The sequence below is a fragment of the Camelina sativa genome, chromosome 19 (genome assembly GCF_030686135.1).
Source record: "Camelina sativa cultivar CO46 ecotype springtype chromosome 19, ASM3068613v1".
Classification (NCBI taxonomy): domain Eukaryota; kingdom Viridiplantae; phylum Streptophyta; class Magnoliopsida; order Brassicales; family Brassicaceae; genus Camelina; species Camelina sativa.
The window spans coordinates 26,012,350-26,037,684 of NC_141898.1; the positions used below are offsets into that span (position 1 = coordinate 26,012,350).

At 33.8% G+C, this 25,335-nt stretch overlaps 5 protein-coding genes and 1 pseudogene across 5 annotated transcripts; 5 read left to right on the forward strand and 1 right to left on the reverse strand.

Annotated features, from left to right (window-relative positions):
- The first annotated feature begins 1,904 nt into the window (after positions 1-1,904).
- LOC104766867 (uncharacterized) lies at positions 1,905-6,044 on the forward strand. Its single transcript, XM_010490834.3, has 7 exons — positions 1,905-2,285; positions 2,470-2,602; positions 2,747-2,850; positions 2,949-3,123; positions 3,206-3,340; positions 3,430-3,673; positions 3,759-6,044. Exons 1-7 carry the CDS (start codon positions 2,245-2,247, stop codon positions 5,759-5,761), a joined length of 2,835 nt encoding a protein of 944 aa, XP_010489136.2. The 5' UTR covers positions 1,905-2,244; the 3' UTR covers positions 5,762-6,044.
- On the reverse strand, positions 5,969-7,342 carry LOC104766868 (small ribosomal subunit protein uS8mz). The gene is made up of 3 exons (XM_010490835.3): positions 7,078-7,342; positions 6,357-6,517; positions 5,969-6,280 (listed from the first exon to the last, which is right to left on the reverse strand). The coding sequence occupies exons 1-3, from the start codon at positions 7,205-7,207 to the stop codon at positions 6,182-6,184; spliced, it is 390 nt and encodes a 129-aa protein (XP_010489137.2). The 5' UTR covers positions 7,208-7,342; the 3' UTR covers positions 5,969-6,181.
- Positions 7,299-9,043, forward strand: LOC104766866 (large ribosomal subunit protein eL28z). The gene is made up of 4 exons (XM_010490833.2): positions 7,299-7,516; positions 7,666-7,822; positions 8,266-8,429; positions 8,695-9,043. The coding sequence occupies exons 2-4, from the start codon at positions 7,675-7,677 to the stop codon at positions 8,812-8,814; spliced, it is 432 nt and encodes a 143-aa protein (XP_010489135.1). The 5' UTR covers positions 7,299-7,516; positions 7,666-7,674; the 3' UTR covers positions 8,815-9,043.
- A 334-nt stretch (positions 9,044-9,377) lies between these two features.
- LOC104766865 (large ribosomal subunit protein eL31z) lies at positions 9,378-10,398 on the forward strand. The gene is made up of 2 exons (XM_010490832.3): positions 9,378-9,601; positions 9,993-10,398. Exons 1-2 carry the CDS (start codon positions 9,522-9,524, stop codon positions 10,270-10,272), a joined length of 360 nt encoding a protein of 119 aa, XP_010489134.1. The 5' UTR covers positions 9,378-9,521; the 3' UTR covers positions 10,273-10,398.
- A 1,388-nt stretch (positions 10,399-11,786) lies between these two features.
- Positions 11,787-12,808, forward strand: LOC104768063 (agamous-like MADS-box protein AGL97 pseudogene; annotated as a pseudogene).
- A 3,917-nt stretch (positions 12,809-16,725) lies between these two features.
- Positions 16,726-22,327, forward strand: LOC147921042 (uncharacterized). The gene is made up of 10 exons (XM_087501349.1): positions 16,726-16,910; positions 20,002-20,056; positions 20,142-20,341; positions 20,690-20,814; positions 20,897-20,981; positions 21,109-21,193; positions 21,276-21,341; positions 21,617-21,721; positions 21,835-22,047; positions 22,127-22,327. Exons 1-10 carry the CDS (start codon positions 16,726-16,728, stop codon positions 22,325-22,327), a joined length of 1,320 nt encoding a protein of 439 aa, XP_087357475.1.
- The last annotated feature ends 3,008 nt before the right edge of the window (positions 22,328-25,335 follow it).

The following is a 25,335-nucleotide window of genomic DNA, read 5'->3' on the forward strand; positions in this document are numbered from 1 at the left end:
AAGCGGCATCGTTTTGTTATGTTTTCTTCGCAAAAAATTGTGGAAAATCCACACTCCAGTGGTTCGAACCCTTGATCTCAAACATTATCAGCGTAGGACTTAACCAGTTGATCTCACAACAATACTCGATAGTATCATACAAATTTATTCTTATAAACCAACTTTGTCATTGAAATCGCAAAAAATTGTGGGAAATCCACCCTTCTGTGGGTCGAACCCAGTTGATAATGTCTGAGAACGCGGGTTCGACCCACAAAAGTGTTGGATTTCCCACAATTTTTTGCGATTTCGATGCCACGTTAGGTTTATAAGAATAAATTTGTATGATATTATCGAGTATTGTTGTGGGATCAACTGGTTACGTCCTATGCTAAACTTGTGTGTGATTGCGGGTTTGAACCACTAGAGTGTGGATTTTCGACATTTTTTTGCGAAGAAAACATAATGAAACGACGTCGTTTTGCGATTTCGATGGCACGTCAATAGACACGTGGATTATGAGTCAGCATTTCTAACGATTGACTTAAATCCGTTAACGTGGACTTTGCAATTGACTCAATTTTGTGATTACATATATGAAATTTGGAATGTATTGAGATACATGTCTAAATTAACGCTCTTTGTTTGTACAAGCAGCAATTCACACTTTTAAGGGGTATACAGATATGAAATAGCCATTTTCCCTGCTAAAACATTGTTGTCACATAACTAAATTGTCAGTATTATTATAAGAAAAAAATAAGGTGATTAGGACCAATAAAACATAGATAAAGTTCAAACTTATAGCGTAAAACATAGATTAATGAATCCAAACATAAAATTATTATATAATATACAGTATTTCTAATCTATATGAAACTTCTTTCAATATCTTTAAAGTTCTGTAATAATTACTTTTTGTTTTTAATCTATTTTATTTTATGAATTTTGGTTATATATAAGTGGTTGGATATTGATAAGATAAAAGAAACCAAATTAAAACACTATTCAGAATCAGGGGTTGGACTTGGATAATGAATAATTCCAAGAAACGATATAACAAAAGATATAGATCATATAAAGAAACTAAATTAAAATGTATACATGTTTATATTTATTCAATTTAAAATCAAAATAGATTCTTAATGGAAAAATACTTAGGTTCACTTCTAATGTGAACCCCTTTATTCACTTCTTCTTTTTTAACCAATCAAAATCTTTTATATATTATTTCATTTTAAAAATAAATCAAAATTAAATTAGAAAGCAAAACAAATTAAGAAAACAAATTCTGTATACTTTTAATCAAGGAAAGTTAAATATTGGTTTGTTTTAGATTTTACAATTAGAACAAAATTATGTGTCGGTTTGAGTTTACAAATAAAGTGGTTAGAGTTTAGATTTTATAATTGAAACAAAATTATATGTCGGTTTGGGTTTACAAATGAAGTGGTTAGGATTTCGATTTTACAATTAGAACGAAATTATATGTCGGTTTAGGTTTATAAATGAGATGGTTAGAGTTTAGATTTTATAATTAGAACGAAATTATATATCGGTTTGAGTTGATAAAAAAACGGTTTGAATTTTTAATTTTATAAGAATGTATACAGATTTTGTTTCATTATTTAATAAGAAGTTGAATGAATAGATTCTTAAATGTATTATGTCATCTCAAATTCTTATTGGTTAAAATAAAGAGAAGTGAACAAAAACTTTAGTAGTGAACCCAAGAATTGTTCTTCTTAACGTCCTTTGACCAATAAAAAAAGAAAACATGTTAATATCCAAAGGAAACATAAAAATTCAAACGGGAAGTTTGAAAGTAAATAATCTTATGCACTTTCCAATAAATCAAATATATATGTAGTTCCTACCAAAAAATAAATCATATATATATAGAAAGAATATTAAAGTCAGCCCCCACGGTATGTATCTATTTCGTGGAACGTGCACCGCTACACAGAGGATCCTTCCTTAACATATATAGTAATGGTTTCGCGCAGACTCCAACCTAATTAATTTCAATATTTTAATTTCTTTCATCTTCTTCTTCTTCTTCTCCTCTATATATCAAATCTTTTTACGTTTCTTCTTCTTTGGTATAGAGGTCCCCGCGAATAATTCCAATCTTTTCAGATCATAGATTAGATTTGCGTCTCACCTAATTTCACAAGCCAATAAACCCTAATTTAGTGATCTACCTGATTCGATCAAAGTTCCGATTTCTTTTTTTTTTTTCCTTGTGCTAAAATATAGTTTTCCATGAAGAAGGTGCTTAATAGAGGTTTTAAGCCTGCTAAATGGTAAAATTCTATTCTGGGTTTCTCTTCTTTTCCTTTCTATCTTCTTGCTGTTTCAGATTATGTTTCAACAACATCTTTAGATTCTATCTATGACCGAACCTTTTTGGTTTCAGATCACCGGTTGTGTTTTGGTTTTGATTTATGTATTTGGTTGGTGTTGATTTATTGTTTTGATGCAATGCAGCAAGACAGCTATGCAGATGGCGAATTCACGGCTCAAGATACTCAAGAACAAAAAGGAGATTCAGATTAAACAGCTTAGGAGAGAATTAGCACAATTGCTCGAGTCTGGACATACCCCTACTGCTCGAATTCGGGTAAACCAAATCTTATAAATTGCAAAATTTTGGGAATGTGGCTACTTTTTTTGAAGTATTATTATAGAATCTTCTGAGTTTCACTTGTTTGTTTGTTTGATGGAAATTGGGAATGTGGTTTATTTTTTTTTTTTTTTTTATCAGGTGGAACATGTGGTTAGGGAAGAGAAGACAATGGCTGCTTATGAGCTCATTGGCATATATTGTGAACTTCTTGTTGTTCGTTTGGGTGTTATCGAGTCTCAAAAGTAAGAAAGATTTGAACTTTATAACTTTGACTCACTCTTCATTGCTGTTGTGTTTGTTTTTTCCTAATGTATTGATCGTTTGTGATATTATCCTTCAGGAACTGCCCCATTGATTTGAAAGAAGCTGTCTCGAGTGTCTTATTTGCTTCCCAGAGGTTATCATCAGATGTCCCTGAGCTCTCAGAAATCGTTAAGCAATTCACTACCAAGTACGGGAAGGATTTTGCTACGTCTGCTATTGAGTTGCGTCCAGATTCTGGTGTGAGTCGCCTGGTAAGTTTCTGCGTCTTCTATAATCTTTGATGGTGGTTTTGTATCTATGAACCTTTCTTGATTGTGATTGTTATCTTTCTAGCTGGTGGAAAAATTGTCTGCCAAAGCCCCCGATGGTCCAACTAAGGTCAAAATTCTGATGGCAATCGCTGAGGAGCATAATGTCGTCTGGGAGGCACAATCTTTTGTTGAACCAGATCCAAAAGATGCGCTGTTGGTAAGTGTAATCACATTTCAGTGGAAAGGCATCAGTTGTTTGTTATTTCTACTTGCTAGTGTTAAACCTGTACGTTGCTTCTGTTTTAGAATGGAGCAAGCTCGTTTCAGCCAGCGAGTACTATGAACATGGACTCATCTATAAAATCAAACAAGGAACAGCCTCCAAACGTTCAAGCTCCAACCACTGTCAATGCTCAACATGGATCAAGTGAAAGAAGACATCATTCCCCAGAGAACTCGTATGCAAATGGTGGAAGATCTTCAAGCCGTGCCAATATTGTTACTTCTGGGAAGGCTGATGACTACTATCATCCAGATCCAAGACCTTCTCGTAAGCGTTGTTTTTTTTTTCTGCTGTTTCTGTATTTGTTTTTTGATTGAATCATTTAACGGAGTTGTTTTGTTTTGTTTGACAGGTTCTAGGACTGATGAAGGAGAGTGTAGAAATCCAAATCATGGCTATGAAAATTCATCTTCAAGAAGAAATCATAGGTGGGAAACAGAATTTGTTGATTCTACAGATGCTGCACGTGCCGCTGCTGAAGCTGCTGAGAGAGCAAGTTTCGCTGCAAGAGCAGCTGCTAAACTTTCGAGCAAAGAAAGGATGACGAGGCAGGATACATCGGAGTCGCATATATCCTCTGCATCTGTAAATCTTAGAAACGAGCCGTCACATCGACGTAACAGATCTAATGTACAAAGTGAAAGCTTTCCTGAAGAACAACATTCGCCAAGACGGAATAATAGGATGCACTATGAAGATATGGGCAGAACCCGGCAAGATAGCTATGATAGGGCAAATGAATCTGATGTTCCTCTTGTACATCAGCCATCAGATAGACATCCCCTGGATATTTCGAGAAATAACAGTTCCTTCGGTGAAAAAAGTAGAGGGAAGCAGCCAAGCAAGGATGAGACGGATTTAAATTTTGGTCACCCTGAAGATGTTTACCTCATGAAGCAGTCAAGTCGCACTTCATCGCATTCACACTCGAGTGATTACTCTGATGAGAATGTCAATGGCTCAGATTATATTAAGTCACCGAGCGTTGTGGAGGAAAACATTTTTGCCACTTATGATGATCACCAATCTCAAAGCAGCTTTAAAGATACAGACACCCATTATCATGGACATGATGATGCTACAACTGCTGATACTTATGATGACTATAGTTCGTTTTTTGATAAACCTAAATTCGACGCTGAAGATAATCATTATCAAGATGAGATTGATCATGGTGTGGGATTCTCATTGCTTGGCAGCAAAACATCTGCGTCAGCGGCTGCCTGGAGCTTCAAAGGAGACCATAGTAAGTCTCATGAAGAACACAGCAGCTCGCGCTCACAAGTTTACCATGAGAACACAAGTTCCCCATTATTTGATGATGTCTCTACAAGTCCTCTGGCTGCTTACCATGAGCCTGATCCACATACCAGGTTTGACGATTATGGTCCAGATTCAGAAAGCGACGGTGATCAGCCAAAACATAGAGGCAAAGTTTCTGGAAATGTGCATGAGAAGAAGGGGAATCTGACATCTGATCGATCTCAGGAATTTAAAGTCTCTGATTCTGCTGGACACGAATTATTCCCTGTAGACACAGAAGAACACAATGATAATTCGAGGACACGAGAAGAATCAGATTCAGAGTCAGAGCCTCAGCTTGGTCTGAGGCTTGGAGCTTTGGCCGGTGGATTTAGGAACAAAAAGACACTCCCACCTTACAGAATGAGTCCGGCATTGTCCAAGTCTGAAAAGGAGTATATCCAAACAGATGATTCTGGTCAGTCTAGCAGAAAAGATCTTTACAGTAAGAAAGTAAGTAACACCGAGATGAGACCAAGTCTTCTGCCTCCCCATCCATCTTCTAGTGATGAAGACGACTCAGACATGCAACTTCCAGGAAGAACAGAAACAAAATCTGATCCCTTATTTAGTCATTCCCGTGTCGATCAGGACGACTTGGAGGAAGAAAAACTCCCAACTCGATCTTCTTCAAGAAGTCAAGAGAGGACTCATAAGCCATCAACGGGAGTGAGAGATTACAAGAGAACGAACTTCAAGATGCCAGTTTCAGCATCCTCTGAAGACGAGGAAGACATCGAAAGAGTGGCTGAACGCATCAATGTCAAGCCAAATAAACCAACTGGGTTCTCTCTAAGGACAAAGGGCCAAGCAAAAGCTCAAGAGGAGCATTCATTCCCTGTGACAACGAAGAAAACTGACAAAGAGCCTCATGATCAGCAGCCATCTCCAAGGCACCAGACAGTAACTTCAAGCACTGTTCCACAAACTGTAAAATCACCGGATCCAGAAACCCCATCAAGGGAGAGAGCTAGTCACGTTCATCCCAACCTCCCAGAATATGACGATATCTTTGCAAGGCTCGGGGCCCTTCGTACTTCTAATCGACGCTGAATTTACCCATCTTGTCCATCTGTTCATATATATCTTCTTTGCCACAGAGATCAGTCCCCACTCATTCTTTACTCATGACTGAATTTGATAACCTTACACATCGACATTATATAGATTGAAGCAGTGGTATGATTCTGCCATGTCTTGATTGGTTTCTTTGTCTGTTTTATTTTTCGTGTGTATAGACAGAATAGGAGGAAATAACTATTTGTGAAGGAAGAAAATGATTTTACAATAACATTTGAAATGTTGTCACAATAGAAATAAAATTTGTTAACTAAAATACCATTGTGCTCAAATTGCAGTGCAAGAAACAAACAAACAATGTGAACAAAGCCAGGCAAATGTCATGTTCTCACAGGATTTCGACATGTCAAAGTCCCTTCATTAGAGTTTCTTTCCGTATTCGAAATGGGCGATTCAATGAAAGAAACCAAGAACCTGACCACCCACATTCCGTTTAATAGCCTCTTCATGGTCCAAAATGCCATCAGGAGTTGTAATCACAACATAACCCCACTGCATATAACAAATTAAAGAAGTTTAAGTTACTGCTGCTTTTAGGTGCATATTCGAAAGTAGGGCAAAACCAGACCTGGCGTGTTGGAAGTGTGCGTTCTGTGTATTGCCCGATCTCGTTTGCCTTGACGTCCTGCCTGTAAGTGAGAGCTTTGCAATCATTAACCCTTCCTTGTAGATCAACAGTTATTCTTCCAACTCTGTGTGGATCATAGACTTGAAAGTTCTTGATGTACCCTATACACAAGCATACATTTTGTAAAGTAATACAGAGAGAAATACCTCTGATTCTGCAAACTGTGATTTGAGCATATAAATATACTAGCTACGAAATTCAGCCACAAACTATCAACTTTTAAAAGAACTACTTATATATTTTTGACTAAGAGTACTCAACGCAGATCGAAGCAAGTGTAAAAGTAGAGCATAGACTTGGAGAAAAGGATATGCCTTTTTCCAACCATATATATCAAGATATCCATAAGAATCAAAAAGACAAACTTTGTCAATCTTCTGCAATCTGCAACTTCATTGCCACCAAGAACAAAGCTCAATTATTGGACAATATTACCAGTCTTTTACATTAAGAGACCATACAATTGCCATGCTTCAACTATACAGTTCGAGAGATCATACAACTTGGAGCTAAACAAACCAAAGCTAAAATCACATAACTAATCTTCACTAAAAACGTGAAATCAATGTTGATGACTAAATCTAAACAAGTAGATGGAAATGAATCAAGCCCCGACTGAAACACAGAAAGAACCATTAAAAGCAGAGGTGAAAAATCTAACCTTTCTCCTTCATGATTTTGAGAAACGAAGACATTACAGTAGAGACAGGCTTCAACTCCACCGAAGCTTTACCTCGCTTCTCAGCATTCACGATCGTTCTCAACGCATCGTTCAGTATTCTCCTCCCCATTGATCGAAAGTTCCGATTTTTAATACTCGAAAATGATCGAATCAAAAGGATGTAAAAACCCCCTAAACCTCAATCAATAGAGAGACCAAATGGGTTTATTGTTTACAACGTTTCTCAAACAAAGTAGCATTCCTCGATATTATTATTATTATCTTTAGGGGTATTTTAGACTTTACACAAATAATACACGAGCTAGGGTTTTATCATTTTCTGAAGTCATATATAAATTAGCTCCATCGTCTTCTCACAAAAGCTCCGGCGCCACCATTAAAAACCAAGTCTCTCTATCTCTCTCAGCGAAATCGCACGGTGAGCTTAATCGATCCTCTCGCAGTTGTTGTTGTCGTTTCTATCAGTCAGATCTATTACGGCCATGCTCCTTTAGTGATTCGATCTGTTCATTTTATCTGTATTGATTGATTAATTAGTATCCATCCTTGCTTGCTTGATTTGGGTAGGGTTTAGAAATGGCGACAGTTCCAGGACAATTGATCTGGGAGATCGTGAAGAAGAACAACTGTTTCTTGGTGAAACAGTTCGGTAGAGGAAACTCCAAGGTTCAATTCAGCAAGGAGACTAACAATCTCGCCAACGTTCACTCCTACAAGCACTCTGGTATATTTCTTGTCTTTACTCTCTTGGAAATATGATTACTGTCTGTTGGATTGGGAATTTAAGTATCTTAAGATAAGACACTTTGGTTGATTCTTCAAATAGAATGTTTTTTATTGGTTTATGCTAAATGTAGAAGATGTATGCGTCTGCGTTCTCAAACATAAGACTATGTAACTGTAATGTATGCTTTAGTTACTTAAAAGTGACTGTGAAATGTGATTGCATTCATACAATGTAGTCATTTTTTGAAATCCGTTGATTGAGGATTTAATGGGAATCTGATTACTTTACTAAATGTTTTGTATTTAATTGATTTCTGTCATGAAATTTGTTGTTTTGTTTACAAGGGTTTTTAATAGACTTGTGTTTGGATTCTTGAACCAAAATTTAAAATTTTCTGATTGAACTAGACTAAAGTTTAAAATTTTCAATGTGGCGTTAAGGTCTTGCAAACAAAAAGACTGTGACCATCCAGGCCGCTGGCAAGGAACAAGCTGTTGTGCTCGCCACCACCAAGACCAAGAAGCAGAACAAGCCTAAGGTCTCTGTCAACAAGTCTATCCTGAAGAAGGAATTCCCCAGGATGTCCAAGGCTGTTGCTAACCAGGTATTATTCAAATTTTCACCACTGTTGATGTTTGTTTCTATGTTTATGGTTACAGCTCTGAGTTCTAGAATATGTTTGTGTTCTTTACTCAACTTGTGAGTGGAGAGTTAATGTGTAATTCTGATGGTAAATTTGCATGTTGAATAGATATTAGGATATTTTTTCTGAGCAAACATTATAAGCTAGACAGTGTAGAAGCCTTAGAAGGCCTTGTGCTTTGATGGTGATCTAAACAAATTTTGTTGTCTGAAATGAATTGATATAGGTGGTGGACAACTACTACAGGCCAGACTTGAAGAAAGCAGCTCTTGCTAGACTCAGTGTCATCAGCAAAGGCCTTAGGGTTGCCAAGTCCGGTGCCAAGCAAAGAAACAGACAAGCTTAAGCTTAAGTTTTGTTTTTCAAAATTTGTTTTTTTTTGAAGTAAGAGATTTTTGCTGAACAGGTTTTATCTAAGTTTTATTTGTTGAAGTTGAACCATAACGCTATGCACCTCCTTTTCATTATCCCTTTCGAAAAGGAGTTAGATGTTTTCCGTATTATTATGCTCATGTTTCTTGTGTTTCGTTTTGTTAGATCTTTATCTTCAATCAAGAATTTGCTTTAGCCCTCAATTCTAGATTTTATAATAAATCATATGATCTGAGTCTTGCTGATTTGAATCGAAATGATCTGAAAAATGAATCATAATATCTTAAGAGATATACAAAATTATTCATGATGACGTTGAAAAGCTAAAAAAAAGTGATTAAGAAACCTATATTACTTACATGAACTGGAAATCTCATATGCAAAAACCCTAATTATCAATATGTGGTTAGTAATATTTTGGATATTAGATTCCCATTATAGATCTCATCAAGAAAAGCAAATCTGATTTTAAACTGAAAGAAATTGGCCAATGTTAGCATATAAGAGTGTTCATTAGGCCCATAATAGGCCCAAAATTATAATATACGGAAGCTTTATATTAGGGTTTTTCTTTACAGTTTCGTCTCTCGCTCGATCTGGTGCCGTCTCCAACTCCATTTTTTTTGAAAAAGTGTGAGAGAAAGAGAGAGAGAGAGAGAGAAGGCAGAGATCGAAGAAGAAATGGAGAAAGGTAAGGGAAGAAAGGAGGAGGTGGTTACGAGGGAGTATACTATCAATCTCCACAGGCGTCTCCATAGCTGGTAAAACCCCCCCAAGCTTCCATACTTTCAATCTCTCGTTTCCGGATTTCTTGAGTTCGTTCTGGGTTTAGCTGATAATTGATTAGGCTCAAGTTGCAATTCTTAGTTAGGGATGTGTCAATAGCTTGGATTAAACAATGCTTTCGCTCTCTGTTAATTACACAATGCTCATAAATGTTTCATTTTTTCTATCTACGGATTCAATGACTCTAGCATTTGATTCCATTGATTTTGTGATCACCTTCGAATCAGAATGAGAGTAATGTTTTAGTTGTGTTCCTTTGATTTTTGTGTAACTGTTTGCTTGTTGCTTAGTTTACTATTGATCTTGTGGTTTTTAGTAATGCTGAATCCTCAATGTGGTTTTTGACCATTTGAAAAAACGTAACAGCACATTCAAGAAGAAGGCACCCAATGCCATTAAAGAGATCAGGAAGTTTGCATTGAAAGCAATGGGAACAAAGGACGTTAGAGTCGATGTTAAACTCAACAAGCAGATATGGAGCAAAGGTATCCGAGGCCCCCCGAGGAGAATCAGAATCCGTGTTGCCCGTAAGAGAAACGACGATGAAGATGCCAAGGAAGAGTTCTTCTCTCTCGTCACAGTCGCTGAGGTTCCAGCTGAAGGACTCTCTGGTTTGGGCACTAAGGTCATCGAGGAAGACGAGTGAAGAAGATTGGTCAATGTAATCACACAACTTATTATTCTTAGAATGAAAGACCGAAAGAGAAAGACTTTTTGCTTGTTTTGATCACTTTCCCTTTTTGGTTATATTATTTCTTATGTTTTCAAGTTACAGATTTGGTGCTGATACAAGTTTGATCTTTTTTTTTTCTTTTTTTTTTTGTGTTACTTTGTTTACTTAGTAATCAAATTTTTTAGGGGACCGGTTTATCATCTGATTTATCATAAGTTCAATAGATAGATAATCCACAAATCCATATAAATCAAAGAGTACCTGAAGGAAGAATCTATATAATAATAGGTGTGTTTACTTAAATAGTTATGCTTTTTAAACTCTTTATATATTTGTTTCTTCATCAATAAATAAAAATCATTGTTCGCTGAAACAAATTTTCCGTTATATGTTGAATCTAAATAATTTAAATATTAATATATAATATTCAACGTTATTTTATAATCTAACTAAAATTTAAGAAATTATTATAGCAATATAGAAATTTAATACAACTTAATATAGAATTTACAGTTACGTCTATTTATCTTAACTTTTCAATAAAAAAAATATTTTAATATTTAAAATTTATTTTAATTTTAATTTTTCTTTGATATAGTTTCACTCATTATTAAATATTTTTAATTATAATTTTTAATCAAAAAATTGCGTTTACTCATTACAACCATTAGTTTAATATTCTCACTTAGGATCACTTTATCATAATAATTTTTTTATTGTAGCTCTTCACCATAATTTTTGTAAAATATGTTATATTTATAATATTTTAAACAATGTTTTTTTTTGGCAAAGTTGCATCTATTCTATATAATATTTTTTGTTATAAGTCTTTATTTTGATGATTGTGTTTTTACTAACAGTTTATATTTGATATTTATGTATTCAAACTATTTTATTACTTTCAAATGATTTCATAATATATAATTTTAAACTATTTTGATGCGTTGTGACGCTCTGTTCCTTTTAGCTTCAAACCATTTGCAGCTTGAAGAGAGTTTAAGGTCTCTCTGTATTTTTTACTTAAGGGAGAATAGTCGGATGGCGATCCATGAGCTATTTTTCTTCTAGGTAGACGAGAGACGACAGAAAGAAAATTCACAAACAAATTGTCTGATTTGATGTGGTTTAATTAAATGTTTTGCTACTCTTCAATTATACAGAGTAAAGCCTTACAACATCGGTTTACTTTTTTGGTTTAGTTGGTTTGAATAATTTGTTGTGTTCAAATTCAGCTTAGTATAAAATAAAAAGCACTAAACCAAATAAAGTTGGGTTTAACTGGTTACTGAACCAGCCTTGGTTCGTCTCAGGTGACTAAGAGTAATTACTTTCAAACAAAATGGAAAACAATCATACTTAGTTCGTTTAATGACTGTTTAGCGAATTTACAGAAAAAAGGAAATTACACCGACCGACTATAATCTATATCTATATATACAACGATTAGGAATAGAATGTTGCCATATCTTTCGCGATAGACCAAACACAAAAATCTCTCAGTGTTTTCTACTTCTCTCTTCTGTTTGTGAAATCGTGAAAACAACATAATGGGTGGCGTGAAGCGAAAGATTCCGATAGAGATGATAGGGAAGAAAGATTCAAGAGCAGTTGCATTCTCCAAACGCACAAAGGGTCTCTATAGCAAAGCGGCTGAGATTTGCCTTCTCGCCGATGCACAAATTGCGATCTTGGCAACTCCCGTTTCTTCCTATTCCAACGCTTCTTACTACAGCTTTGGTCATTCATCTGTGGATAACGTTGTCGCCGCTTTCCTCGCTAATCAGCGTCCTCGGGAAGATCTAGGGTTAGGGCTAGGGTTCTGGTGGGAGGATGAGAGGCTTGCAAAATCAGAGGATCCGGAGGAACTGAGAGACGCGATTAACTCAATGTCGAAGATGTTGCAAGATCTCAAGGATTCGCGTTTCAATGCCTTGCAGAATCGACTAGATTGTGAGGACGTGGAGAAGAAGGGTTTAATAATCCTGAATCTTGTTGCGACAACGAGAACAACTATGCTTTACTTGGAAACGTGGACGGATGCAATCAGGAGTTGTTGGACATTGATCAAATCATTAATTTTGAGTCGACGAGTTCATCAGTGAATTCACAGTTGGAAAACATCTCGATGGTGACACCAAATCATCAAAACTCCTTCTCTGATTCTAATGCTGTTGTAGATGAAGTTCACACTGATTTGTATGATGATAATATCCACTTGTCCAATTTAGATGAAGATCTGATGCTACAGATTTCTGACAACAACTGCATAAACAACAATGTTTTATCTGAAAACTTTGATGAATTCATTCAAGAGCTGGATCTTGATCATATCTTTGATTTTGAGACGAATTATATGAAGAGCTTTGAGATGGATGATGTCTCGATGGTGACTACGAATTCTGAAACAGTTGGAGATGGAGGATTAGTAACTGATCACATAGATTTGGATGAGGATAATCTATGCTTTTCTGATTATTTCAATGAACTAACCTCCCCTGCTCCAATCTGAAAACTCCCTCCAAGAAGATACAACAAGTTAAACATCTATTCTCAACTCTCCCAAAGGAAGAAGGGTCCGGGTTTGACTTTACTAATTCATGATTAAACCATCTTTTTTTTTTGTATATTTTGGTTGGAGTACGTTTTATCAACTTTCTTACTAGTCTGTAGAATTCCTTATTTACTACTACTCATGAGTAACAGTTGAGATTTTTGTATATTTTGAAGGCATAATATATATAATATGATGTTAAACTCCGATTAGCTAACAATACAACACTAGTATTTGTATTCACTGTTTTTGGGTCTACCAATATTGGAAAGTGACTGAGTCAATGGCTTTCTGAAGACATTCAGATTTCCCATGTTACTAATTTGTTCAAAGGAGCAGTTGAAAAGCAATAAACAAATAGAAAAGACATGCACTGATACAGAAAACTCCTAAAGTCCCAAATTGTATTTATTAGTAGTAGGAAGAAGGTAGATAGTGAGCTTATTGAACTGATACGAATTTGGAGACTCCATGGAAGAAGACCGGAGAAGTAAAAGCAGAGAGCAATGTGTGTGGTTCATCAGCAATGGTCATTCCTTGGGATACAGTCACGAGGTTGTTCATTCATATTTTCAAAAGCAATCCCTGTCCCAATGGCTGCAGCAGTTGTAGTGGCGAGGAAGCAGAGATGGAGAAGAAAGGCAACATGGGAGAGGGTAAAAGAGTTTAAGGCATTATCTGGAGTTGAAATCTCAAGCCCCATTATCTCTCACTTGTTGTAGGCAATCAAGAGAAAGATTGATTTTTCTCATTGTTGCAGGTGTATCTATTAGAAGCAGGCTTCCATGTAATGGCACTTCAGTGTCACCATTAGCCTAAGTTGAAGAAACTGAGTGCCGCACATACCACAGAAGATGTAAAGAAACTCATCACTGCGCTTTCTTCATGTTTGGACTTTGACAAAACCACCACCATTCACATTCCTTCCTTTCTCTATCTCACTTATTCCAAAACTCTAATTCGTAAGGTGTTCGCTATATATTGTCAGTGAATAATAATAATAATCTCTTGAGCTAGAGAGTTCCATGTATTGCTGTATAATCCCTCTCCTGCTTTGCAAAAGGAGCAATATATTTGAACATATAGAGAGTTACACAATGAATGTAAAACAGAGGAGAAAGAGGAAATAGTTTCATCGGGTCATGAAAGCAAAAAAGCCCAACTGATGAAAGTATCACAAGCCCAAATCGTACAAGTATGAGTTAGCCGCGGGAAGAAGAGAAATGAGCAGAGGCGGGAAAACATTCATCTCCTCTGTAACGTAACATAAAGAAGAAGCCAGAAGTATGTGAGCTAATTAGGTTATGTATCTTTTGCAATTACTCTCCGTATTTGTTTTACACGGTAACCAATCAACTTAATAATAATACCAAATGAGTGGAGAATGTATTTTTAGAATAACAAAATATTAAGAAATATCGGCATACATTATACTATGTTTTCTTATAACATAAACAAACAAAAATTTTAAAATGATACTAGAATACGTTGTTAACAGCCTATACCATTCAACAGATACCTCAGGCCGGGAGATCGGCGATTCAAAATCCCGGTTCCGATGAAACGGCGTCGTCTTTTGCGTATCTTGATACTTTATTCGATCTCAGAGTCGACGGACGCGAAACTACGCGTCGTGACGCTCTGTTCCGAGTCGCGGAGCTGATTTCGAATCCTGAGATTCAATCTCGGCTTTACGTATTGTCTGATATGATGTAGTTTTATTAAATGTTGTTTTGCTACTCTTCAATTATACTGAGTAGAGCCTTTTGCACCTTCCATTTACTTCTTTTTTTTTGGTTTAGTTGGGGGTGGAACATGGGGAATACGATGAGACATTTGGTTAGTATCTTCTTTCTCATCCTCGTGAAAAGTAAGTTGGTAACTTGAAAGTAAATCCAAGGTGAAAGTAAGACCTCTATGAATTATTCAAAAAAAAAAAAAAAAAAGACCTCTATGAACTATAATGTTGGAGAATTGAGCTCCTAGGTCTTGGACTATGCTCAACATTTCTCCACTCCAGTACATGATCTTCTTGTGGTTACGATCACCATGATGATCTCCTCTTGGGAGTGTGATAAGAATCACTATTTCGAATCCATGAGCTATTTTTCTTCTAGGTAGACGACAGAGAGAATGACTACAAGAGAATTGAAGTGGAATATAGGACAGCTCAGAAAAGTATAGTTGTTTATGCCGGAAACAGAGAAACATCTAGATGTGTAGATGTTATGAAAATGTTTATGAGTTCCAACAACGGAGAAAAATCGGACAGCGATTAGTCAAAGAGCTCCTCAACTAACTTAGACTATTCAACCATTTCTCTTCTTTGTTTTCTTACCTTTTACAAGAGAAAATCAAAATTAGTTGCTTTGGGATGAGAATTTTCTTTGTAGTTGCCCATTTGGGGGAAAAAAAATATAAATTGGTATATTTTATATATCCAAACACCGTCAAAACCCAACTCTTATATATAACTATATGTCTATATCTTACTGTTTCAATATTAATATACAACGATATGTAATATAAATTAGTGTGAAAAATATTTTAATAAAACAGGAAAAATGATTAATCTAAAAAAAATGAATTCAGTTTGTTGTTTTATAAAAAAGTATAATATATTGTTATGTCGACCTAATTTTCATTTTTGTATTGCATTTTTTGTTGTTAATTGAGGATAGTTATATATTGTTAAATTTTATTAATTTTATTAATTTTCATTTCTGTAAATAATAATGAGATTTTCATTTCTATAAATAATAATGTAAAACATAAAGATATGAATTTTAATTTTCACGGGTAAAACATATTTTAACACAAAATAAACGTAAATTCGAATAAAACAAAAAAAGTTTAGTTACGTATTTTGTTTAATACAAAAAAAAATAAATCCCACAAATAATGTTATGCATAATAATTTTATTTAAGTCGAGTTGTTACCTAGTATAAATAATTACCTTTGTTCTAGTTACCCGCACTCTTGCCGGCAAAAACTGATTATAACTAATAACTTTATTTTTTATTTTATTTTTATTGTGTCAAAATTATATATATTTTTTTTGGTTAGATTTCATTTAGTTATAATTTTATATTTTTAAAAACCATGTATGAAACTTTTAGTAGTAGTTGGAATGTGTGGACTAAAACCTTTTTTAAACCATTAGATTAAAATAGTTATGTTGCAGGTCATTTTTAATTTTAATTTTATTTAAATCGTTTATATATTAAATAATTCATATTTTTATATAGTAGTAATTACTATTTTTTAAAAACATTTATGAAATCAATTATAGTCAATTAAATGTTTTTAGTATTTGAAAGAAACTATAATGAAAAGTATCGAAACCCATTAAAGTCTAAAAGTATAATTTGAACCCAATTCAGATAACTTAATGTTACGATTTTAAAAGTCTAAGCAAATAATCCAAAAATTGAAGAGTTTACATATGTTATTACGGTTACAGAAACGCATATATGTATTTCAAGTTGCATATACAAAGAAAAGATTTTTAAGCCACCATTGTTGCTATTTGAGTCTCTTCTGAAGTTTCACCTTCATGTTCCATCATATAGTTTATGTGATAATGCTAGGCCGTATATGTGGGTGTTGTATGTGTTGGGTTTAGGTCCGTTACTTGTGTATGATGGTGTACGTAACCCTAGTCTTGTGTATTGTAATCTTAATGTCGTGTGTATATAAACGATGATATGAACATGAATAAAGAGGCAAGTTAGTTTGGTATCCAATTCTACATGGTATCAAAGCTTAAACTAAAAAATTTCTAAACACTTCTTTTAAAAATCATTCTTCTTTCTTGTTTCAAGTTATCGTTTTTGATCAATAGTTCTAGTTGAGATTTTCTTGGTGTTCAACAATGTTTGCTGAAGAATCTAAAACAGCTGCTTCGGCTCTTGTCTCGAAACCAACGGTGGCGGTGTCACCAAATTTGTTGTCCAGCTCCGAAAATCCGGTCACAACTATCTCCTCTGTTATTTTGGATGGAGATAACTACAACGAGTGGTCTGAAGAGATGCTCAACGCTCTTCAGGAAAGACGAAAGTGAGGGTTCATCAACGGAGCGATTGCACAACATCCTCTCGGTGATCCTGACTACGACAACTGGAAAACAGTTAACTCAATGATTGTCGGCTGGATCCGTTCGTCGATTGCGGGAAAGGTTAAGTCCACTGTCTCTTTTGTCTCTAACGCGCATTAGTTATGGGAAAATTTAAAGAAGCGTTACTTTGTTGGCAACAAAGTTCGTGTTCATCAGATGAAGGCTCAGCTTGCCTTGTGTCGGCAAGATGGGCAGATTGTCTTGGATTATTACGGTAAACTGTGTAAGTTGTGGGATTAGTTGCGTAATTATTGTCCTCTTCCGGTGTGTTTTTGTGGCGGATGTTCGTGTGGTGTTACTTGACATTACTAGTGTCGATCGATACTGCTCCATAGTGTCGATCAACACCTTCCTGGTGTCGATCCACATTAACTCCGCAGACACGATCTGCTCGAAGCCGAGAGTCGATTCTCGACTCCCATCACCTTCAATCCGTCCAAAACTCGATCAAACGCCGTGTGAATCAGTAGGAACCCTATATCAACCATAACCAGCAAGAAAAACACCACAACAACACAAAAAAAGCAAGACAAAAGGAAATATCAGGCTTAGATCAGCCATGGTCATGCACTCATCTCTTTGAAGGAAGTTTCTGACCCAAACTGACGAATCCAACACCCAAACAATCTTTCTAATACGTCTCTAGCCCTGGAACTTCACTCCCACATAAGGATCTCCAAGGAAAAGTACTAAACTCCAAAATCTCCCAATAATGCTCTCTTTCTCTCTATTTCTCTCTAAAACGGCGAATGACTCTCTTTATCTACGACCTAGGTCGATTTCTCGTTTAAATACCTTGGTTTGGAAAATCTATTTAAACCAAACTGACTTAAATCAACAAAGTAAATTAATCGGATCAAACCAGAAATTGCTGGTGTCGATCGACACTACCCTTGGTGTCGATCAACATCTATCCCCAAGACTCACAATTTAGTTCTTGAATGTTATACCTCACATCAAAGCTTCTTTCAACACGTTTTGCTTGACTTCAAGGGTAGTGAAAAATAAATAAATAATTTTGCTTGACCCATCCCAACACGTTTTGCTTCTTTCAACCAACAATTTTTGCTTGACTTCACCTCCTTTTACTATTAGTTTATAAAATAAATAAATATAAGCCACAAACACGAAAATAATTTCTATAAACAATGGTAAAATAGTTTGTTATGAAAAATAAATATTTTATTAATATTAGCATCAACCGTAACTTTTCTGCAACTATAAACATTAGCATTAAAAGTTAGCATCATCAAGGTATAAAGAAACAAGATTTAAGGTTTTTTTAAAAAAAATATACATGTTTTTCTTTGTATCCAAATTTGTAGATCTACTATCAAGATCATCTACGAACTCACCTGAAACATAGTAAATTTGTATTAGATTATAAAACTATAAATCATACTATGAAACATTGGACAATACACTTATACTAAAAAATAAATAAAACACACAAAAATAATTAGTAATGCCTTATCTTACTTTTCAAACAAATACTACAAAATAAAGTATGGTGTTTTTGTGATAAAAAAAAAACAAATACTACAAAAATAGGGTATGAATAATTAGAATCCGATGAACAATATAAAAGATCAATATTATAATACAAATACAAATTTGAGAACATGATAGTAGTTTAGGATTTTTTCTGTTTTCTCGTTTTCGAGATATGGAGAATGGTTAGGGTATTAAGTATTTATATTAGTAAAAGACCTATGTTTTAGGGTTTCGAATACGTCAGTATAATATTCATAAGATTTTTTTGTTTAAAAACTAATTTACGATTTTAAGCTTTTTGTATTAGATTTAAGCTTTTTTGTTTAAAAATTAATTTACGATTTTTCCAGTCATATATTTAATAATTATCAAAATAGTTTGAAAAGGGTAAAAAGGTCCAAAATTGATTTTCATTAATGGTAAAAGAGTAATTCTAAGTCTAAGAGTGAATGTTTGTTTGTGCATTTGAAATCACTACAAAAAATGTGACACTTGTCAGTTTTTTACTGAGTTAACGTCGCTTTAAAACTAACGTTAAAAACAAAACGTCATTTACTAAACCGACGTATCATGCACCGTCGTTAATTTATTTTGCTTCACTTAATAAAGTGACGTTAATTCAAATGTCATTAAACTAACGACAGTTTTTTTTCTTTAATGTCAGTTGAAAAATGACTTCAAATCCCTACTATTAAAAGAAAAACCGTTTAAAAAATAACATTTGTTTTGTAAAGAATTACATCTATATGCCATTGGAATTATGACCAAATATTCGATTTTAAAAAAGGGTATAGACGAAATTTCCCCCCTCCTCTAAACGGATAAAGTTGCGGATCCTTTTTGACCCGTTTTATTATTTCGGATCTTCTAATTTGATCTTGGCCGTTCAGGTTATTAACATCCTAACCGTTAATTTGAAGACTATTCGTTTATATTCTCTATTGGGTCATGCGGCCCATCTTCAAAAACACATATACGCTAAAATCATCATAATTGAACATAATTGTTAATGTTAACTACTTTCTAATAATTAAGCTGTAAAGATATGGAAGGTAAAATATCCAAATTTGTAACTAACCATAATTGTTAGGGATCTTAATAATAAAAATCCCGCATTCTTTGTAAAAATATATTCTATCGAATATTACCATACACTAATAAAATTTTTTTTGTTACCATATACTCATAATGTTACCTTTAAAATTTATGTTGATGCCTAAGTTTAACATATTATGGTAACCGATATTCTCTCAATATACCGAATATACCTTAGACTCTCTTAGTCAAGATATCTTCAATCCTCTTTTCATTATCGGAACATTAAATCAATACCACCGTAATTATCGTTGTGAATATTCGTATAACTGTCGTAAACATTATAAATAGTCGGGTTATTCAACAAAGAAATACATTTCCATACACAATCAACACACAACAAGTCAAAATGTTAGCCTCACCTCTCCCCATTTCTCCTCTAAAGTCTCTCAGGCCCTATAGAGTAAACTGGCTTATACAAGTCAAGATTTTGCATTTGTGGAGGCAATACAACGTTCAAGTCGGAGAAACCATTGATATGTTTTTAGTAGATTCTGCGGTTAGTAATCATTGGTAAAATTCTATGATTGTTCTCATATATATTTATTTTTTCTGATTTTTAAATTGATTTAATTTTTTTGAAGGGTGATAAGATAGCGGCTAATGTGAAAAAGGATCAGATCAGAAACTTTGAGAGAAAACTCAAAGAAGGGACTTGGAACCTAATTTCAACTTTTAATGTATCTCCTACTTATGGTGCTGTCAATCTATCTGAATTGAAATGGAAGATTGGGTTCACATCCAAAACAACTGTTAATCCTTCTGATAACATATATGATGATAGGTTCCTTTCATTAGCATCTTATGATGTCGTGCTTGCCGGGAAGCAAAACGAAAGTTTTTTATTTGGTACATTTATCATATTACATTTAATAATGATATATCCTATTTTTTTAACTTCTAAACTACCCATAATATTTTATCTCAAATTTCTTTGGTCAAGTTGTCGATTGTGGTGAAATTAAAGAAATAACTTCAACTAACAAACCAACTACCAAAATTGACTTCCACATGAGAAATTATGAGTAAGTTTTATCTTTATGATCTAACATCTATTTTCCGCAATTTTTTTGTACCATACAAATATTGCAAAACAACATCTACTCATTTTTCTATATTACTTTTTATATAGGGATACCCGTGTTTTGTGTACTCTTTGGGGTAACTACTCTCAGATAATTTGTAAAGCTTGCCATGAGTCTACCGATGGTATTGTTTTCTGCTTAATAAGGTTTGCTAAAGTCAATCATTACAACGGTAAGTATTTTGCAATTATACTACATATTAACATTATAACAAAGAAGTATTATATATTTTATTCGTATAACCATTATTACAGATGTCTGGAGTGTTCAAAATTTGTGGGACTGTTCACAAGTTATAATCAATCCAGCAATTTCTGAAGTTGAAGAACTTAAAAATCTGTTAGTTTATTTCATCATTTACTTTTACATTTACCATTATTTATTGGCAACTTCAATAACATATTACTTGAAACATAGGCTTCCCAATGATGGCTTGCAATTGACGATCATGGATTCATTGCAAAAGAAAGTGTTTTGGGGAAAAACCTAAGAAGGAAGAATTAGAAGAATACCCTATTAAAACTATCGAGGAAGTCCTAAATTCCTTTGAGGTATACATATCACCTAACAGTCTATTATCCAGTATTGTTATAAATTTTTGATATTTTAATAAAAATATATCTTTATAGGTAGGGATGTGTCGCACTGTCTGTACAGTATATGAAGTCGATAGAGACTATTCTTGGGTCTACATCGCCTGTAAGAAATGCAACAAAAAAACTATTATTGAGTAAGGCATTAAGTTGGAAGATGAAAAGCATAACCAACACCAAAGTTCTATTGTGAGGTTTGCAAAGAGCATGTAAAAAACGTCTCTCCCAAGTAAGTAACCTTATATACGTCTCTCTCAAGTTATTTTTTTTAAAGTTTTTTATACATATGTTCCATTGAAATTATATAGTCGTTCATTATCCAATAATAAAATTCTCAAAATATCAATAAAAAAAATTTCAAGGTTCTGGATTTATCTTAAGATCAAAGACGAAACTGGAGAAGCAAAATGTATGGTGTTTGACAGCTTTGCTGCCGATATGGTTGGAATGCAATCTTCAGAATTCCTTAACGATAGATACGATCTAGTAATTCTGAATATTTATAGAAGTATATGTAGTACAATTTTTTATAACAACTAATTTCAGTGACTTAAACCATTCAGTGGTAAATATTCACATTACTTATATATTTATAATAGCTGGAGGATCCTGAATCTATCCCTCCCAAAGTTAAAGCTTTAGAAGGGAAAACATTCGAGTTTCTCCTTTCGATTGAGTCGAAAAATATTAGGGGGAACTCCACCACTTACAATGTGGCGGCATTGTGCTCTAAAGGGAAGAATTGTGTTCTTGCTCCGATTGTCGAGTCCGACACATATGTCGATCCTTCTTCAATGTTATCTGGTGATCAGGTATCAATATTTTATGTATATATTATTTTGTTGGCGAAGATTGTTATTTGATACTTAACTCAAATATATATGTTTGTAGGGTTCTTTAATGATTACTGATGGTGGTGAGCCTTTAGATGTCGATGTTTCTACCTCTTCCACTCCATCATCAAAAAGAGGTTCATCGAATGTGATCGAAGTAGATGATAAGGAGATGACCAATCATCTACTTCAAAAAAACAGTGTTCTAAGTTTGTTGCTTTGGAAGATGTTAATGCTGCTGGTGTTTCTAAGGAACTAAACAATATGTTGAATTAATTTTCTCTGATTTTCACTTTAAGCATTTTTAAATTTCGACATTGGTTATGCTTTATGGTTTTCATTAATTTATGATTTGATTATTGAATAAAATTAAGATTATAATTTTTTAGTTATATTAATATACTGCAACTTGATAACTGTTTCCACAATCTCTATCTTCCATACAGTTTTTATCTTAAAAACTATGATATACATCTCTATAGATATATTATGGATATGTGAATTTTAAAAGCAAATAAGTGTATAGGTTTTATAGTTACACTAATTTGCTGAAAGTTGATAATTGTTTTCACATCCAGAACAACTATTAATCCTTCTGATAACATATCTGATGATATTTTCCTGATGTATGCATCTTATGATGTCGTGCTTGCCTGGAAGCAAAACGAACGCTTTTTTGAAGGTATGTTTAACATAAAATAATGATATACATCTGTATTGATATATATTATGGATATGTGAATTTTAAAAGCAGATAAATTAACATATCAAACAAAACTTTGGAAAAAAAAATTGCACACCTCAAACGTATCATTATGATAAAGTAATAACTAATTATTTGATAAAAATTATTTATAAAGCTTTAATAAAAGAAGTAATACTCCTAAAATATATAAATTTTCCATATACTATCCAAAAGAGCGTGATGATTGGATTCATATCATAATCAAATCTTTAAAAACTCAATCTTTTGAAATGTATATATCTATAAAATATTAAAAAAAAAATATAGATATATATATATATCTAATGGATACAAATAAAAAAATTATGCGACACATCCCTATAATTTATTAAGCTTTAACAATCCTTACAGTTTGATAATAAATATGCAATTGATAAAATATGTTTATTGATATATTCAGATTAGGGAGTCCAATCTTAAAAGTTCCCAAATCTTTACATAAAAAAAAAGAAGTAATACTACTAAAATATATACATTTTCCATCTACTGTCCAAAAGAGTGTGATGATTGGATTTGTATCATAATCAAATATTAAGAAGATCAATCTTTTAAAATGTGCATATCTATAAAATATTTTAAAAAATTAAAATATCTAATGGATACAAATAAAAAAAAGTAGAAGCATCGCGACTTTAGACATATGTACGTGAAGGGACTCTTCCGATTCCGCAGCAATAAAAAGCTATTACAATCCTTATAGTTTCTTATCACCAAAAAACCCTACTTCCAATATCTCCCAAAACACAAAACTTCCATTCGAACAATGGTAATCACAAGTATTGCTGACCTCAGTCCGGGAAGGACCGATTGGAGGATCATCGCTAAAGTGTTGAGTACTTGGAAAACACATGATTATTTCGAAAAAAGGGTGATGCTCTTGGCCGATGAAGAGGTAAAAATCTCAACTTTCTATATTTGACTATACCCATCTTATAGCCAAAAAATCATTTCGTGCACTGAATTAAAACTGGATCTAAAAGAAATTTTTTTTTGGTCATGCAAGGGTAACACATTTGAAGCAACTCTAATCCACGATCCGCGATGGAAAACAATTCCAAGATATATCTACGACGGAGAATGGTATTGGATTGATAAATTTAAGGTCATCAATCCAACACTCAGGGAGAGAAACACAACACATCCTTACCAGATCAAGATTATTGAGGAAACCGAGATGATCATAAAAGCAGATGAGGGGGAGGTGAATTTCTTTCGATTCAAGGACTTTGAAGACATAAAAAACGGCAGATCGTTGTCTGGCGCATTGATATGCTCAAATTAAACCCTAGAGCTACTCTCTCAAATTAAGAGATCACTACAGTACTTAGGGGTCGAATTTCACAAGGACTCAAGACTACACAATAAATTATAGAGTTTTGTTATTACGCTAAACAAGTTAATTTAATTATTAAATAGCAATGCAAAATATTTAAATAGAAGTGTTGTGAATTCAGAAATCAAAAGGTTAGGCCTAGGGAATTTCTCAGGAAATTATGAAATATCAAATCAATAAATTAATTAGGATTCAAGCAATTAAAAATCAGATCTAGAACTCTAAACTCTTTTGTAAAATAAATCAGTTCTCACTGCAAATATTATCTAAATTTGAAACTAGAAAATCCAAACCTCTTTGTAAAATTCTAGGTTAAAAATCAGCTTTAAGAACAGGTTTAGATTGTTCACAAAATTACTAAATCAAATCTCTTTGCAAGAAGTAATTTTGTTCATCAAAAGATTTTATCAGAAAAATCAATTATATTCTCATATCAATTTATTTTCCTAGGTTATTAATTCTAGATGGCCAATCAAGGATTAATATGAAGAACAATCTATGATGAAGATCTAGAAAGATAATGAATCCTAAATAAACAGATCTAATAAATCATAAAATCCCTGTGAAAAACCCTGAACCTAACAATCAAACTACTCAGACATGTTCAATGAAACACAAATCATCATTCTGAATAATAAGCAATTGAAATTAAAAGAGTAAAGAGGGAGTTTATGAATTCTTCTCTCAAAGCAGTTCAAATCTCTCTCTCCCAAAAGCTCTCAAAATCTCACAGGGTTGCAGAAAATAAAACTTGCTAGAATCAAACTTAAGGGTTTCTAAAACCTAAAAATACTATATATATGTCCTAAAACACGTCAGGAACTTGTGCTGCAATTATGGAAAACTTCGGGCAACTTTGTAAAACTTCCAAATTTGAAGACTTTTCTTGACTAAACATGGGTGTCGACCGATGCTCATGTGGTGTCGGTCGATGCTCTTCGTATAATCAGACTCTAAATTGATTACCTCCGGTTAAGTGCTCCAGAATCATCCAAATTGCTCCATTTCGCTCCATCAGTGCCAAAATCCTAGAAAACATGTTAAGACTCTAAAACATGCTAGAAAACTAATCAAAAGACTCAAAAAACACACTTATATCATGGTTAAAAACCGTAAAAACCATGATATATCAACTCCCCCAGACTTAGCATTTGCTTGCCCTCAAGCAAAACATCAACATAACCAGTGA